The sequence below is a fragment of the Balaenoptera acutorostrata genome, chromosome 12 (genome assembly GCF_949987535.1).
Source record: "Balaenoptera acutorostrata chromosome 12, mBalAcu1.1, whole genome shotgun sequence".
Taxonomy (NCBI): domain Eukaryota; kingdom Metazoa; phylum Chordata; class Mammalia; order Artiodactyla; family Balaenopteridae; genus Balaenoptera; species Balaenoptera acutorostrata.
Genome location: NC_080075.1, coordinates 48,586,550 through 48,605,889, shown reverse-complemented (window position 1 = coordinate 48,605,889; position 19,340 = coordinate 48,586,550). Strand labels below are relative to the sequence as shown.

Sequence of the window (19,340 nt, the reverse complement as noted above, 5' to 3'; positions counted from 1 at the left end):
TCATAAATATGCTTACCATGCATTTACTAAAGTCATTTGGATCCACCCCAGGCAATGCTCTCATCAACAGAGGTAGCATGTGTGTTGGACCTTCAGGAAACCACTTGCCCCCTGATACCAAACTGCGGGCTACTCCAATTACACAACTTAACGTAGCTGTGAGCTGGTGAGGTTCTGTTAAAGTCTCTAGTGCAGGATACGTTCTACAGTTTGAAAACAGAATTTTAAAAATTTTCCAACACAGATAAACATACATAACACATTAAACATACTAAATTCATAAACTGCATTTTGGATTAAAGGTTTGTAGCTGGCACAGTATTCTGAGTGAATATTTGCTCTCAAAGTGAACAGAATCACACAAATAAAGGAAAGGTACATGTTTCGCCAACTCCCTGCCACCTTACCACCTTCCTCCATGCCAATTCCACACTGAAAAGTAACATTAGCTGGTAGATTTTTGCATTCTTTCAGCATCTTAATCCGTTTCCACATTCCAATAGGACTGCATCTAATCTAACTGTCAGCAATTATTAGAATTCAGGAATAACAAGTTACAACTACTCCACGCTTCCCCTTTACGGGAAAAAATAATCTTACTAAAATGCTGAAGGGTCTATTTTATACTTTTAAAAAGACTGTATTTTAAAGTTGGAAATCAGCTATCAGAAACATAAGAGAATATGCCTGAGACTAGAGTGAATAAAACGGGGAATAAGACAAACGCAATCTTAGATCACTAAGTAAGTATTTACGAGCCAAGAACACTCACTCCATGGCTCAGTGATTTCACTTTTGAGAATCTATCCTATAGGGGAAAAAAAATCCAATATATAGTCAGTTTAAATTCCTCTTATACAGAAAAGGTAAATAATAAGGAAATTTAATTATAAATAAGTAGGAAAAAAGAAGGATTTCTAACTAGGATTAAAAAAAAAAATCAGGGCTTCCCTGGTGGCGCAGTGGTTGAGAATCTGCCTGCTAATGCAGGGGACACGGGTTCGAGCCCTGGTCTGGGAAGATCCCACATGCCGCGGAGCAGCTGGGCCCGTGAGCCACAACTACTGAGCCTGCGCGTCTGGAGCCTGTGCCCCGCAACGGGAGGGGCCGCAATAGTGAAAGGCCCGCGCACCGCGATGAAGAGCGGTCCCCACACCGCGATGAAGAGTGGCCCCCACTTGCCGCAACTAGAGAAAGCCCTCGCACGAACCGAAGACCCAACACAGCCAAAAATAAATAAATAAATAAATAAAGTAGCTATAAAATTTAAAAAAAAAAAAAAAAATCAAATCTATGCTTATTTTAAAAGATGAATGAAACAAACCAAAAACTCTTTAGCAGAGGCTGTCTTCAGGAGATGCAAAACTAAGTGCCTAAAATTTTTTTTCTACATTTTTACTTTTAAAAGACTTTTGCTTGGGAACTTCCCTGGTGGTCCAGCAATTAAGACTCTGTGCTCCCAATGCAGGGGGCCCGGGTTTGATCCCTGGTCAGGGAACTAGATCCTGCATGCTGCAACTAAGAGCCCGCATGCCTCAACTAAAAAGAGCCTGCATGCCACAACGAAGATAACGTGTGCTGCAACTAAAAAGACCCCACGTGGCCACATAAATAAATTTTTTTTTTTAAAAAAAAGACTTTTGCTTGGAAATTCCCTGGCAGTCCAGTGGTTAGGACTCAGCACTTTCACTGCCATGACCCAGGTTCAATCCCCAATCGGGGAACTAAGATCCTGCAAGCCGTGCAATGCGGCCAAAAAAGAAGAAAAAGAAAAAAAAAAAAAAACCCGTCAAAAAAAGGTAGCGATGCCACTTCTAAACAGGACAAAATTACAACTGAGTCTCAAAAAATGTCATTGTATTGACAATTTTGTTAACTAAATATTTATCTTGGCCAAGCATACATCACAGAATATGCTGGTATTAAATTTGTCCAGAATTTGAGAACTAAAGAAAAATGTGATGGATAATTGTATTTGTATTTATAAGCTTTGTTCCTTCTACCAAAAACTTATCTCACCAGTCATAATTCATCAGCTGGAAAACAGTAAAATAAGGCAAAACAAAGGGAAAGTAAAGAAACACCAAAACACCTCAGAGTTCAAAATTTTAACTATGCAAACAACAGAAGTCCCCCTTTAGAGGCAAGTCTCTCTTCTCCAAAGACCATCAAGGGACCTGCCACTGACTGATAGCTTCTGCTACCACGTGGAGGTCAAGTAGCAAAGAACACTGAAGGCTGAAGACAGAGTAGAAACTGCCTAACTTCCCCATTCCATTTCCTAATTAAGTTGTACATGCTGGAAGTTTCAAGGCCCCAAGATGTATACATAAAAAAACAGGGGAAGTTGGGAAAGTGAAGTACAACTTAAATAGTTATGGCAGGGCTTCCCTGGTGGCGCAGTGGTTGAGAATCTGCCTGCCAATGCAGGGGACACGGGTTCGAGCCCTGGTCTGGGAAGATCCCACATGCCGTGGAGCAACTAAGCCCGTGAGCCACAACTACTGAGCCTGCGTGTCTGGAGCCTGTGCTCCGCAACGAGAGAGGCCGCGACAGTGAGAGGCCCGCGCACCGCAATGAAGAGTGACCCCCACTTGCCGCAACTAGAGAAAACCCTCGCACAGAAACGAAGACCCAACACAACCATAAATAAATTAATTAATTAATTAATTAATTAAAAAAAATAGTTATGGCAAAGAGACAGGGCAAGATAGTACAAGCAACTCAAATTATAAATAATGGAGCCCCATTTTGGTGAAGATCTTTAACAGGATACCCTTTGCCAAGTAAATGTCACCAAACTTCCTGTCTCAACAGTTAGTCAGAAAATAAGCTGTCATCTGCATTCTGCCAGTAAGGACCTTGGACAAATTTGAGTTTTAAGAAACTCAAACCGTTAGATCCTTCTGGGCTCCAAAATCTAACATTCTTCTTCTACTTTTGACAAAGCCATTTAGAGAGGAATCATAAAGCTGAAGTTCAGGGAGCAAAGGAATGAATAACAGAAAGCTTAAGCAATCTGCTCCTGAACACTCAAGACAACTCAGAGTGGCTCTCTCCTACAAATCACACCAGGCCTATATTGTGACAGTGATGAGGCAAGTGGAGAACTACTTTTGTTACTATTTCAACATGCAAAACAACGAATGCAGTAAAATCAACACTGTGGAAATAATACACACAAGGTTATACAATATATGAAAATAATAAAGGTAACCAAATTTTCTTCTCTATCATTGAGCCTGAGAAATAGAAATGCAAAATCACATTCACTGCCATGTTCTCAATATTTAGTGACACTCACATTTTGTGAAAAAACAGCCAGAGCTTTATTTATGAGCAAAAACTTGAGTAGCTAAAATGTGCAAATAATTCAAAATATTTTATTTTATCCATTTCATATCAATTTTCTTTTCTCTCCAATAAACCTTTATCAAGTTACCAATCATTAGGTTATAATGTCTTGTCTCCTCTAGGGACAGGAATAAGCACAAAGATAGCAAAACAGAAGCCACAGAAAAGAAAAGAAAGCCAAGCACAAGAGTATAGAGAATAACAGTAGCCACAGCTGAGGCTTCAACGAAACAGGTAAAGCTATACTTACCTTTCAAGTACAGGGGGTATTACTAACTCCGGTCTCATGAGTGCAAGATTCTGCAGAGCCTGGGCTGCTTCTAAACTACCAGTTTTGCTAAACATAGCCAAGAGGACAGGTTGAATAATGCATTGTACAAAGTCTGTAACATCTTGATCAGTAAGCTTATGGCTATCAGGCACAGGAGTTAACCAAGAAGGCTTCTTGTATCTTTCACGATGTAATCTTCTAACAACACTGTTTGGCAACCGCTGAAGTAGTTTCATTAACTTGTTCTGGGGACATAGAAGCAGAAAGTCCTAGGTAGATTCTAGTTCCCCTATAGATATGCATAGCTCCTCTCTACCCTCCCAAGTAAAGATTTTTTAAAATAACAGCTTGTATAATCTTTCTTTTTTTGACTACAACCTTTTTATTTTTTTATTTTTAAAATTTTATTGAAGTATAGTTGATTTACAATGTTGTGTTAATTTCTGCTGTAGAGCAAAGTGACTCAGTTATACATATATATATATTCTTTTTCACATTCTTTTCCATTGTGGTTTTCACCGGACATTGCAGTTCCCTGTCCTATACAGTAGGACCTTGCTGTTTAACAGCTTGTATAATCTTATTACAAAGACCTGTATGGCCTAACTAGATAGAATAAAATACTCTTACCAATTAATCACTGATAATAATTAATAAAGATGTGTTTCAAATTTCAGTTTTAATTTCTAGCACCACATGAATCTTCCATTACGTGAAAAGCCATTTTAACCAGGCAACTTAAAAACAAACAAACAAAAACACTAACATGATAAAACTGAAAAGATGATTCCATGGTTTTGTGGCATTTTGTTACCAGTTACCACACTAGTATTATCTTTATTTCTATATGTTCTATGAACACAGTAACTTAATGTAAACTTGATCACTGACATATAGCCAAATCTTAGACAAAGGACAGAAAATGTATCATAGGTTAAACAATAGGCAATAGTTACATGTGACCATATCTTAAAAAATTCCAAACCCTAAGAGTAAAAAAATGAACATTACTCACCAGCCAGCGGCCATTATTTGAAGGATGGTAAAAAGATGTGATGCTGTTAAACAAACCAGCCAAATGTTTTTGCACTAGCTTACTTGGTCCACCCTGTTCAGATAAAAGAGCAAAACTATCAGTACCCACGTTATCTGTAAAATTGAAGGGGTTAACAGGCTCAGGCCTATATACAGATCTCTTAATGTGGTTCATATTCATCCTGCTGGCAAAAATCAATTCTACCTCTAAATAAAAGTCAAAAACAATTCCCGGATGAACTTCATACAATTCAATTCAAGACAGTCTACTAAAAATAAGGGCAAAAAAATAAATAAATAAATAAAATAAAAATAAGGGCAACTTACTGAAACCAAATCAGAAAATGGAAAAGGTACCTTTCAATTTAGAATAACAGTATCTTTTACTCTTTGCAGTTAAATAATTTTTCTTACTAAGATTACCATATTACAATAACCAAGTGTGGCAACATTAAGCATAAAAAGCATTCCTTAAAAGATTCAAGAAGTGAAGAAGTTCTCACAGCAGGAAATAAGGAGGTGAGAGTTACATAAATGCATTCAAATATTTTATTATTACTTCTAAATGTTTCAAGTGATTAGACCTGTTATATGTGACCATATTGTGATTCAAAAAAGAAAAAAAAATTTTTCCCTTAATCTGTTACCAAAACAGCCAACCAAACAACAATAGAACCTGGGCTGCAGGACAGGGTGGGGTGGGGCGGGGGCGCAGGCGGCAGCAATGAGGAAAAGGCTGGCAATCTTATCAAGTTGAACCACCCTGGGAATAAAGGACTACAACTTGGCCTTGAAACCTCCTATCTGTCTCAAGATGATCTTCTTTCAAGAAACAGCACAGATTTATAATGCATGCAAATGTCAAATCACTGTGCTGTATACCTGAAACTAACATAGCATTATATGTCAATTATATTTCAAGTAAAAAAAGAATCAGCACAGACCTAAGGCAGAATATCGAGTTACATAAGGAACATGTCTTTCTGCTGAAATAAAATCCACATTCACGTTTCCCAATTTAGTACAGGGCAACTACTGAGACCATAATTCCATAGCAAAATACCAACAAAATTTCCAAAATTCTAACATAATAATTAGCACTGTTGATTTTAAAATTATATTAAATATTCATATTTAACACAAAATGAAACTGCCAATGAGAACAACTGTGTGAGAAACAGCAACATTAAAATAAGGCTGATACCAATCACTATCTAATTCTGTGTCTCCTAAAAAACAAGTTCCAACTCATTGCTTATGTAAAATACTAAATATCCGTATGTTTTTGCTGTTGTTTAATATCAGAAAGAAAATGGGATTTTCCCTCTGTTTAATAAAATAACAAAAAAAAAAAAAAAAGAAAGAGGAGCTTGAAATTTTCTTTTCTTTTAATCTTACAATGAAATTTAAGAGCTAAACTTCTCACAACCATTCTGTCTTTTTGACAGAAACAGCCAACCGAGCAGTATAACCTGGGAGAAAATAGCAAACACAGAACAATAGCAAATATCAAATGCAGAATAATTCAAAAAGGAGATAACTGTAGAGGCAATATGAATGACAATTCAGAAAATTACAGTATAAAGTTGTTTTAATACTCTTATTTGGAAGATGACAGTCACTAAAATAATCCTTCATACTTCTCCCTTCACTAAGATTACTTGGTCAATAAGCTTTGTGTTCAATATGATGTTTTATGTGAACACTAACAATAAATGCACTAATATTGAGCATATGCAGAACCCTGAGTTCAAATCTCACCTTTATCATTATCAATTTGACTTGGGAAAGTTCTTTTACCCATGACTCTGGTTCTTGGTCTGTAAAACTACTACAGACATTCTGAATCTCTTAAAACTCTGCTTCCCCACCCCCCCAAATTAAACTATAATTGACCTATAGCACTGTTAGTTCCAGTGTATTACATAGTGATTCCATATTTCTATATATCACAAAATGATCACAATAATCAAAACTCTGAACTTCTGACCCTTACTTTTAAGGTCCATTACTTAAGGAGATTTATAAATGGTACATTATGACTACATTCTGAGTCTGAGAAACATAAGCTTACTCCATCAGAAATATCCAAGAATCAAGTGACCAACTAAGCCACTAATCTAGAATTATGTGATTATGTAGAATTTTTGTGTGGTTACCACAAAATTTACATAAACCATATAAACCAAAGATAATGTATTACAAACCATCATGGCGGTGATCCATATTACAGCATGTCCTATATCATAAGCATTTGTTAAAAATCTTGGGACTAACACTTGACTGCTTCCCACTGGGAGGTTCAGGCTTCTCAGAATTCTTGTAAATATCTTTAAAAAGAAAAAAAAAGAATTAATAATAAATACTTACAGACATCAAATAACTCATTAAATAACCTAAGTGTTACATATTAGTGTTACTATATTGAATATATATTCTCATTTGATTGGTTTTTAAGCAAAATGACATACTGTTTAGTAATTTGCTTTATTCCTTAGGAATTTCATATAAATATCTGTACACTTTCTTTAATGACACTCTGAGGTCACAGGCATGTGACTATGAAGCACCCATATCCATGTATTCCAAAATTGGCAAATGAGACTTAAACATAAAAAGGCAAAATGTAGATAACTGTAGTTCAATGTGAAATATTTTGACTACTTTCTGCCTCCCTAAACGCACATAAAATTATTTTTCCTATGCTCTCATTCCAAGCCAAGGATGCACAAAACACAAATATCTTCTGGCCGATTACTCTCCCTCTCAAAATTTTACCATTGACTTTACCCCCTAAGAATCTGCATTTTAATCTGTCATTTAATAACTGTATTTTAATATAATTAGATTTATTTTTTAAATCTGTCGTTAAATATGTCAGATATGGCGGGGCTAAAGATTGGGGAAATTTACTTTTTCTTCTTAGTTTCTATTGGCCAGCAACAGAGAAAGACAGCACAAGCAAAGGCAATCAGAGCATATGCCTTCTGCTGCTCCCCAGCTCTGCTCTACTGTCAGTGTGCACATCAGAACAACCCGGATGCCCCACAACAGCCTTCTTGAAGCTCCACAGATGATTCTACCACAGGTGAAACGACACCGAATATGCAATACTGCACCTACAGACATTTTCTAGCTTTACTTACTCTAGGAAAGTATACAATGTGATTTTAAAAGTGGGGAACACTCTAGAAGAACAATCAAATACAGTACACAAAATTCGTTGGAAGGGATGAATGTGTGACACCCTGAATAATAGTGTTAGTACTTTCTAAATTACTTCCTCTGAAACTTATAGTTCATGTCCTGCATAGGTAAGACAAAATAATCAAACATTTATGATAGCTTGATATGATCCAATTACTTTTTGAAAATAAACGATCTATCCTTTAAATTACTTATGTTTTTACTAACAGTCAAAAAATATTTTATGTGGTGCTAGAAATAAGAATACAAAACACACTTCTTAAAGACATAAAGATGATGTCAGTGCTATTGTATATGTTCAAATGTTCTTAATTACCTTTGGTACATAAGGATCCCAATCTATGTACCCTATATTATCTGTAGCCAATCGAGCAAAGAGATTTACTAGTTGCTGAAAGTAAACCAAAAAAAAGACAGTTAATACATTTGTTGTTTTTAAGGGTCACAGTCACACCCCTTATCCATTTATTCTTTTCAGAACAATCACTATGGGCACAACTGAATTTAATATTTGATTTATGACTCAGTTTTTTCAAATCTCCAAATTTAAGTTCTGATTCTCGTCACCCATTTAAAAATCAGTTGCAGTTGAAATGCTTATTAAAAAAGGGAAATGACAAAGCATCATCCACAGTGCAAAGAGAAAAATAAGTTTTAATCAAACACACATGTAGAAAACATCCACCAGGTGTCCAGCGCCATGCGAGTAAGGGTACAAAAGGAAATAAACAACAGGGTTTTACTCTTCATGCATTTCACAGTACAAGTATATACTTTCAGATATTGATAAAACCAAAATAAAGAATATTTTGAAAATAAAGAATATAACCAAAATGAATATTCTACTTCTCTTAGAATACAGCAAATAAAATTCTAAAAAACTGACTACAACACTGCTAATAGCCAATTCTAAAGAACTGAAGTCACTTATCAAATGATTCAATATATTTACTTCCAAACTAAAAAGTATATAAGAAAAAATGGGATACTCACCCCCTCCCACTGTGGGAGATTTTGCACTGAAACCCAAAGGCCAATTAATTCATCAAACCAAAGTCTGAAGAAGAAAAATGTTGTTATGAATAGCAAGTGATTTATAGCAAGTGGTTCAAAGCCAGGTATCCTTTGTATTTTTTTAATCTATTATTCTTACTGATAACTACACAACCTAGAAAAAATAATACTGAAAGTTACAAACTTAATGGAAAAAGAACTACTTTTGTCTGAATATTCCCCTTTCAATTTATTTATGCTAAAAAGAATAATCTCATCAAATTTCTACTTCATTGTTAAATAATTGTCTACCCCTATCTAACACTGTTTACAAGTTTCTCCTTCCTCTCCCTACCTTTTTGCTTTAATGCTTTCCCGTTACTACCTGTTCCTGCAACTCTCCCTTACTCTCTTTTAACAGGCCAACTAGTAATTACACCATTAACTAGCACTACAGTAAATGCTCCATAAAAGAAATGAGCCACAAAGTGTTAGGAGCAATTAAATCATAGTGGTGGAAACTCTCAACTTAAAGAAACACTGCATTGGCCAAAAAGTAACATCTTACAGAAAAACCCGAATGAACTTTTTGGCCAACCCAATAGAAGAGACTACAGGGGCAAGAAAACATCTGAATATTATTAACCAATCTTTACAAATGTCAAAGAAATTACAAGTTTTTAATTAAAATTAAAATTTCATAAACATACAGCTAGATACAAAATTTCTGATTTGACTGAAATAAAAGATTTGACATCTCACTATAGAAAACATGCTGGGGGAGTGGGAGGGCTAAGCATGAACCCATTAATATACTGATAATTACTATGATCCTTCCAGTCTTTTCTTCATACCTTTTACTTTTTTCATAAAAGTACAATCTAAATATTTTCATTCTTGGGTTTATGATATACCTGTAGTCATCCAAGAAAAAAACAGTTCTTAAAAACAGTGAAAAGACTGGAACAAGTTAAAAAAAAAAAAAAAAAAGACCAAAGAAAAACTATGCTACACATGATGAGGGTTAAAACCAAGGTTTAGAAAAACACTTTTCCCTTCCCTAAACTCTATGCAATTTAACATTTCCACCACTGCCTATTTATTGAAATTTTCAACCCCTTTTTGTACTTATTATTCTTTCTCTCCCAATATCTTAAATTAAAGCCCACATCTTACTTGGCTTGACATACAAGCATTATTCTCTCTTTATTTGCAATCCTATATTTAACTGTTTTAGCCTTCACACACACACTTCAAGTATAAGAAACATAATGGTTGAGTTGATAAATTTTTTACTTATTATTGCTTTAATAGTTTGCACATGTATATACATACATACATATATATATGTGTGTATATATATGCATGTATTCCCTACTATATTCTAGAATTTGTCAAGATATATATATATATATACTTACTTAAAACCTTTATGATGAAGTTCTGGAGAAAGGGAGGTAGGAAGAAATATTTCAAAATAAGTGATGGCCTTTTGCATCGTTACATCAAAAGGGCACATTAATGGCCGCCATTCTTCTAGCATCTCAGCTGTGGCATCTGCTGGAAAATACCTAATAAAGAAGGTTTTCATGTATCTGATCGTTGGCTAAATGCTCTACATCATTATATGACTGACAAAAAAGGAGGAGAAGGCGAAGATATTCATGAGATAATATCACACACTACCAATGTGTATGATATTACCAACAAGAAACACACATTTTTACAACTCTAAAATAAACAGCCTATCACACTTAGATAAGATAAATTTTCTTGTCTATGGACTTGAGAAAATGTTATTGAGTTGGCCAAAGAGTTCGTTCAGGTTTTTCTGTAAGATGGCTGAACAAACTTTCTGGCCAACCCAACATAAAGTTGATAAACCTCAGATAAAATACAAAGTCATTCAAATCACCTACAAACTTAAACATGATTGTTGTATTTTTTCATCCTATGTACTGTGTAATAGCAATAGAAAAAAAAAAGTCTTGTCATAGGGAATCCAGTCTATATAAGAAATGTATAATCAGCAAAGTGAGCAAGAGAACATCAGCCCAGGAACCTCTAGGCACCTTAGGAACAAACCATTTACCCTCATTGGACCAGAGGTTCCCAGGTTGATGTTCTCTTTCTCACTTTGCTGATTATACATTTCTTCCTATATACAAGAGAGGACTGGGCTAGATGATCGAGTCCTACAGGCTCTAACATTGTAAAATTCTATGAAATGGGCAGGAGCATCCCTGGGGTATAGAAGATTTAGAAAAATAAAATCTGAAGTGTGCAGACACACACAAAATGAAGGTAAATGGATAAGGAGGACCCATTATCCATTTGGGTATGGAATGGATACCCAAATGGGTAGGCAACTGGGGTTTAAAATAATGAAAAGCATATGAAAATTTATGATTTGGGTATGGCGCAAAAAGTTAGTAAACCCTTTCAAATATACTTGGAGGTTTGGCCTATACATCATATTATTAATCTTATATCTTTATACATCTGTGTTATTAGAATCACACTTCATTCCTTTATGTGAAAAATAAAATTACATTTCTAGTTATTCTTCTGTTGAGTTCATCGAGCATTTATGTACCAGATCATTGTGCAACAGGTTAGAATTAAAAAAATTTTTAAAGGCAGAATATATTCAAATATTCTACGTTCAAAGATCTCATACACTGATTCCCCTTCCTAATTTTTCAGAATCAACTGTTAGCCTAGTAATCCAAAACAAAAGCTTGGGCATTCTATGAATTATCTAAGAACCTAAAAACCAGTAAGTACCTCAGTGATGATCAAGTTTCACAAAATGACACTGCTCATTGGTGGCTTATTGAATGACTCAGGTTAGATCTTAAGCCTCTTAAAAGGAGACATTTTATATCTTGAAAATACATTTGCCCAAGACTGAGTAGTATAGGAGGTCAGCAACAAGTATCTGATCTGTAAAATAACTTTAACTCATATTACATATGAGTTATTATGATAAATATACGAATTTCCATTCAAAAGAATTCACTGCATTCATAGCAGAAGTATGTCTTAGAACAGCCTGATAAACAAGAATGAAAAAATAGTTCAAGTCCACACAACTGGACTTTAATTAAACTAAATTCCATCCATATTCATCTTTAAACATAAGAATATGGGATATTCAAAGTCAAATATTCTACTGAAACAGAACACAGAAGAAAAAAACTTATGCACCATCTTATTATTAGTCATTTTAATATAAGACCTACAAGGCTCATTTTGGAAAATATTTTTGATCTGAGTAACAATACTCTAGGAAAACCTTTCAGATGAAGCCAGTTATACGTACATTATTGCATTCTTACTTTATAATGGGTGACTGACACCCACACCACTTAAAAATTTCTAAATTTATAAATGAAATCTGAAAAGTTCAGTTGAAGAGCTGGAGATGATATGTTGTGCCCAGTGACTAACATCACAATATCAGAGACTAGTTACACCTCTAAATTCCTCTTCAAAGCATACTAAAGATGGGGAAAAGCCCACAGAAACAATAAGAGGCTTTATAAATTGAGAAGCTACTTACGGTCGGCAGCTTTTCACGAGTGTTTTGAGAACATTTTCTACAGAACTGGGGGGAAAAAATCCATTTGATAAATTAGGTTGGTGTATTTTAAGAACACATCTTTAATAAATATCTCTAAGATACACTCATACATTTAGATATTATCTGTGTATATGGAATAACTAATCCTTCTCTTTCATACAGACAAAACTCTAACGATTAACTACCCTAAACTCTGTAATCTACTCCTCCCTTTTGCTCATTCTATGCAGTGAAAAAAAGGGAAGAAAACTAGAAAAAGGGCAAATCATCTTCGATCTTTACAAAGTAGGCAGCAATGACCATATAACTATCAATACATCAAGAAGTATGTTCAGTGGCTTCAAATACTAATTTTAAATTTTTATTAAAGTGCTTTTACATCAAAAAACAAACAGCAAAGTCTGGTGTGCTTCTATCAGCAACTACCAGAAACCAGTTTTCTGTAACCTACTGATGAGAGTTTTATAACCCTCCAAGGCACTTTATTGCGAACAACGATTATCAAAATAATAAGCAACTGCCACCTTTCTGACCAGCTACTTAAAAAGTTAGCTGAGGAACATTAAAAGCTGTAACTTAAAAAAAAAAAAAAAAAAAAAAAAAGCTGTAACTTATTTTCCAACTTGTAGGTGGTTCAAGTGAATTTAGGAAAACAACATAAATATTTGTATATGAACTTATAATAAACACTTCTACTTTAATGAAAAAGCTAGTGTGTACTGGTTTAAACACACATCACCAGAATGGATATTTAAAATTTTAACTAGACCACAGTCAAAAGAGGTCAAATGCAAATTAACAAAACAAAGGGTAATTTTGAACTGGAATTTTAAAATAAATGTGTGACTACTTACAATATGATGTATAAAAGTAAAAATAAAACAAGTCCCCAAATCTCAAGAGAAAAAATTATGGGGGAAAGGGGTAACTTTCAGGCAGTGCTTCCACCTGACGCTTTCTCATTAAGTTGCTTGAAATTCTTAAGTCCAGAAGTCTATCCAATTTCTCTGAAAGCTTAAGAACTAATTTGCAAAGAAATTCCAAGGAATAACAAAAACCAAACTCAACACAAGTAATCAATGTACTATATAACCAAGAGAGAAAACTATAATTTCATTACTTGAAGCAGTAAGAATCCTCTTTAATTTCAAAAGTACTCAGAAAAAAATTAACTGAAGAGGAAACTGGGTTACAACTCATGAGATAATTCTAAAATAAAAAAGATGACCATATGGCCAGAGAGTCATCGTGGAGCATTTTCTCTGATTATCAAAGAGAGATGTTACCGTCTCTCACAAAAAAAACTCATCAATTCGGAAACAGAGTTTAATTGAGGGGACATCTAAGTTTGCCTAGTTAAAAAAAAAGGAGGGGGAGGGGAGCAAACTTCTCTCCAACTACATTTACAACTCCCTGAAGACCACAACTATGATTTTTACTTCTGGGCATTTCCAAAGTGCTTATAACAAGGCTGTGTTCATTTACATATATACATATATTATAAATATATTTATATATTTATTTATTTACAAAGCTCTATAAACATTTTCTATCAGGACAACAAAGAACATCGATCTTTGGATCTTCTTTTAGTTTGGACCAAAGAACCAACTTAGAAACAAATTTTAGAATTCATAGGTAAGATCTGAAGATTCATCTAGTTCCAAACAAAATAAGACATCAACTTAAATGTAGATTTTAAAAAAGATAATTCTAAAATGGTAAACTTATGGTCCAAGGAAATAAGCAGAAGATCTATAATTCTACCAGTTACTAATGTTTGTGTTCATGTTAACTTTACATTTACTTTTAACTGTTTCTGTGGCAGCTTGTTTGAGAGTACAACACAGAAAACCTGCTATTTTCACTGGTAATTTTTCTATTCTACCAACAAACTTCCATATAATGTCAAAAATGATTCTAGAAAGCAAGTCATAAAAGGCTGCATAGCTACATGTTTTCTCCAGTTCCCTTCACTCTTCAGAAGAATAGGAGGTTAATTATAAGACTTGATAGCTGTCACTTCACTCATTAGAGGAACAGGGTGTGTGGGAATGTGATTTAATTCATCTAAATAAAGTCAGTTTCAACCCCTCCTTATATATAAGGCCTGTGCCATTGGATTTATACTCTTTATCCAGAAAAGGGTACAATCTCTCTAACCTGTGATATCTGTATAGTGACCTTTTGTGATTCTTGTAATCTCTCAAGATGAAGGGAACAATGTTTCTGTTTAAAAATAAAATAAAAGGTTAAGGCTAGATGCTACTAGATTATATTTCACTAATTTTTAGAGGGAGTGAATAATCACTAAAAACTTTTCCAATTGTTGGAAATTTCTAACACTAAAGTGACAACAATTCAAAACACTTTTTTTTTTTTAAATCAAAAGGGATCTACAGAGGGACTAAATTTTGGGTGGGTTTTCTCATACCCTATTTCCTCTTAGTAAACGCATGTTAGCTTGAAAAGAAAGCCACAGTATATCATGTAATGAATGGTTCACAGCCTGGGCTTAGAGTCAGACGGATCTGAATTTGAAAACCTGTCCTGTTACTTACTAGTAGCGCAGTATTATAGCCTCATATCTATATAAGAGCTGTTACAAAAATTAAATAAGATAATGTAAAGAATGCAGTTACCTGGCCCAGAATTAAGCACAATAAATGTTAACTACAATTATTATTTCATATCTGGCCAAAATAAATTATATTTTCAATCTCCTTAAGAACGAAAATTTGTACTCATTTTGCTTTTACATTTATTCTACTGCCTCTGAGAAGCTATTAATTTACATTTAGGAAATTGCATCAAAATAGGAAAGTCCTTCCCCAGCTGCCACCCTATTTATCAGGGCAGAAAGTAAGTTCTTGTCCCAGTTCTTGAGCTCTTGTCCCAGTTTCAACACATGACTCTGTGTGAATTTTCCTCTCTGGGAGGCAATTTCCTTATGATGATGTCCTTTATGATTCCGTATGTTAATAAAGTATGCCAAATAAATACTCGAGTACTTAAGTATGCCTTAGGTTAATAAATGACAAATATGTAGCAGAGAAGCCTGAGGAAAGCCAAAGGCCTTAGCCTCCAGCTACTGAGATAGTGGACTTATATAAACCTGGAGGTTTACGATTCCTACCTCCTTAGCCTTACCTAACTGTCAGGACAATATTCACTTCTAAACCAGAGAAATGTACAGCAAATGACAAATTCAAGATGAGAGTAGTGTGGACTGCCCATGGCCAGAAGTATGTTCAGCTTCACTTCACAATTCTTGAACTAAAATTTAACTTCAGAGTAATCATATTTACTTTTTTATAAATGAACTGGGAAACTATAACCCTGGTATATTCTACATAACTCTGTCTCAACCTCCTTGTAACTTAATATATCAGTTTTTTCCTAAATCCATACAAATCCACCATCAGTTAGTCAAACACTATCCATCTCATATCTAATCTTACAAAATCTAATACTGCTTAGTTAAATCAGCAGTCATTTTTCACAGCCACTTCACACAAAATTAGGTTTAAGATCATTTTACCTGAGGACAGCCTAAATAAATTATAACATCTTCATCACTGATGTAGCATTAACATGGGTTTTTCATACAATTACTTCAAGAAAAAAGTATGCCTCTATGGCAAGTAAATGTTAAGAAATTGTAATGATTCTGACCACTCGTGTAAAAATAGTGTGTATAATTGCTACAAGTGATGACAAGCCTGATCAATGTGAACTGAGTATTTTTTAAATTGCTTTAAAAAGAGCAGTTTCTAGAGAAAGATCATTGTAGCACAACTTTTGAAAGAAGCACTATCAAAGTCATTAATAAAAATTAATAAAATCAACCACTTACTCTCTAATTTCCAAATAAAAATAGAATTTTTTAAAAAGCAAATAGAATGTTCCTCAAATACCATGTTAAAAAAATCACTGCAAATACCATATTAATAATCATTGTTTACTAACAAAATAACTGTAAACTATTTTAAATTTCAACAGGTTCTCAGACAAATTACTTTCATCATTTCATTATCATGTTAAATTCTATAGCTAAAGATCATTCTTGAGTTGCTGGTAGTAACTTAAGCTTAGAAATGTGGCTACACATATCAAGAAACCCCCGACAGAGGTTAAGAACATGTCATTTTCATGTGTTGATGGGGGAACAAAGGATTTAACTGTATCTTAAGGATAAGAGCACCAATTCAAATGGTCCTTTGATAGATTTAACAGAGAAAGAAGAAATCAAGAACAAGTACCAGAAAAGGGAAATATCAAATTTCTCCAGAGGCAGATTAATATGAAAAATGAAATAGTTTAATACTGTATTATCCACCTTAGAATATATATAAAAGAAAAATAGATATTTAAATATTTTTTAAAAAGTAAATGAGTTATCTAGGCCCAAGCTACTCATGATGCAAATATGTAAACCTTTAAAACACCAAACAACCCACAAAAACTAAACTGATAGTGATAAGACTAAATAAATGTATATATATACACATAGCAATTCAAACATGAATTGTCTATGTTCATTTGTAAAAACTGATCTATGCATAATTCCCCCACATTTTGTTAGTAGCAATACCTTTCTTTACCGTGCTGCCTACATTTGTAACCTGTAATATGCTTTTCCAATTAAGTGTGTGGGACACTCTTTTATGACATAAAATCATGCCCAAATGATTCAAATGCTTCTTTTACAAAGTAAACAATAAGCAGTTCTTAAGTTGCTAGTATCGAGTTCACAACTACCTAGGTTTTTTCCAATTTTAATTTTTCTTTTGAATAAAAAAAACACTACAAATTGTTTCTCCAGCAGAAAGTAAAAACAGATGAAAGTAAAAAGGGTCTTTTGCCACTGAGGCAAAAAGACAGAAAGGAGGAGGGAAGGGGGAGAGGAAGCAAAAAAGAAGAAGGAGGAGGGGACAGAGAAGAAAATAGGGGAAAGGAGAAGAAAGTTTAATAATCCTTGCTTCAAACAATGGAAACAGCTTTTAAAATCATGTTGAAATGCATGGCATTCTAAGCAGTAGTTTCAATAAAGACAAACATAAGGCACATGAGTTTAAGACTTGAAAGACAAACAGTTAACAAATGAAGCAAGCTTTCACTTTTGATTATAAAAGTGGTATTCTAAAAATAGTTATGAACACATGCAGTCAGCTGACAAAACTGTTTCAAAATGTGTCAGAATACATTTAAGATGAAAATACTCAAAATACTAACTCCAAAAGCATGCCATATTAAAGGGCTCCTTAAGGAATTTTCTGAAATAAAATGTTTGTAAAAAGTCACACTTCTATCCCTGGGCTATAAACACTTGCTATAATATTAAAATCAAGGCAAGTGTGATGAATAAAGTCCAAGAACCAAAGAATCTGAAAATCTTTCAAAGTTAATTGTTGTAACTATACACAGTGTGATCTGAATGGAAATATGGTAACAGGTACTCCTTTCAAAAGGAGAGGTAAAATATGATAATAACAGTAAAAAGATTAAAGCAAATTAGAGAAAATGAATAAAGAATTAATTACAATTCTGAAAAACTGTTTTAAGTACCATTTTTTCTACTTTTTTTTTTTAACAGAAGAGACATTAAGTTTCAAATTTTGTCCTACAGTGCTGCCTCTCACGAAGAAAGTGCCCCCTCAAAAGTAGTTCCAGGGGCTTCCCTGGTGGCGCAGCGGTTGAGAATCTGCCTGCCAATGCAGGGGACATGGGTTCGAGCCCTGGTCTGGGAAGATCCCACGTGCCGCGGAGCAGCTGGGCCCGTGAACCACAACTACTGAGCCTGCGCGTCTGGAGCTTGTGCTCCGCAACAGGACAGGCCGCGACAGTGAGAGGCCCGCGCACCGCGATGAAGAGTGGCCCCCGCTCACCGCAACTAGAGAAAGCCCTCGCACAGAAATGAAGACCCAACACAGCCAAAAATAAATATAAATAAAGAAATTGACACTTTACTTTAAAAAAAAAAAAAAGTAGTTCCAGATGCCCAGTGTTCTTTCTGATCCCTTCAAACTGGAACAACACATCATCATTTTTAAAAACAGGCTGCATCAACAGAGCTGCACTTCACAATGTGTGCTCCTTTTAGCGGACGCACACAGTCCTGTGTGTAAGTGCTCCAAGCCACTAGGCCAATAGAGTTCATCTTCTTGGAGCATCAGTTTTAGTCAAGAGATACATATGGAAGAAATTTTTACTTATGAAAGCATTACTTAATAAGCCTAATAAAGATATGAATGTTTAAGATAAAATGTAAAAATTCCAAGAAATTTCTCACACCACACCTCTTAAGAAACATCTTTGGGGAAAGGGAAGGACGTAGTAAATGGACAATCTGAGAAGCACTGGAACAGGAAAAAGAATACTGGTTTGGAAACTAAAAGACCTGGATCTTACAGAATTAAAAACAGAAAAAAAGAAAGCAAGAAGTGCTGGACCAGTGGTAAGAAAACAGGAGGGACTGATAAATGAGGCAGGAAACTTTAACTTGCATGGATGCAGGCTAAGAGGACAGCAAATCCATAAGCCTCTAACCACATGCAGGGCGCATTCTGGAAATGTAAGGGACATTTTTAACTATCACAATTGGGAGGAGGACTCACTGGACTTTTAGTGATTAAAAGCCAGGTATATTAGATATCCTGCAATTCATGGAATAGCCCGACTCAATAAAAAATTATTACTGCAAGACTTTCAAATGTCCCAATGCACGGTTATACAGGTTAAAAATTCTGGAACCTAAAAGTTAACTGCTTTAAACATTAACTATTTTTCACACAGTTTTAATAGACATCGAATCTCTAGGAATACAACTAACATGTAAATTGAAGGAAGGCTGTACTTTGGCTGAAAATTTTACCTACGGTTATTCATGATTCC

At 34.6% G+C, this 19,340-nt stretch overlaps 1 protein-coding gene across 2 annotated transcripts in view; it reads right to left on the bottom strand.

Moving 5' to 3' along the window:
- Positions 1-19,340, bottom strand: part of PSME4 (proteasome activator subunit 4) — a 109,408-nt gene that overhangs the window by 49,183 nt on the left and 40,885 nt on the right. For both annotated transcript variants that reach the window (XR_009009880.1, XM_007190021.2), the window contains exons 4-11: positions 12,426-12,470; positions 10,282-10,431; positions 8,861-8,924; positions 8,184-8,258; positions 6,868-6,990; positions 4,641-4,733; positions 3,605-3,870; positions 17-203 (exon numbers count right to left, since the gene is read on the bottom strand). Coding sequence is in view for 1 of the 2 variants with exons in the window: in XM_007190021.2 (XP_007190083.2) it covers positions 17-203; positions 3,605-3,870; positions 4,641-4,733; positions 6,868-6,990; positions 8,184-8,258; positions 8,861-8,924; positions 10,282-10,431; positions 12,426-12,470 (1,003 nt within the window). In the remaining variant the exon portion in view is untranslated. The remainder of the gene's footprint in view (positions 1-16; positions 204-3,604; positions 3,871-4,640; positions 4,734-6,867; positions 6,991-8,183; positions 8,259-8,860; positions 8,925-10,281; positions 10,432-12,425; positions 12,471-19,340) is intronic.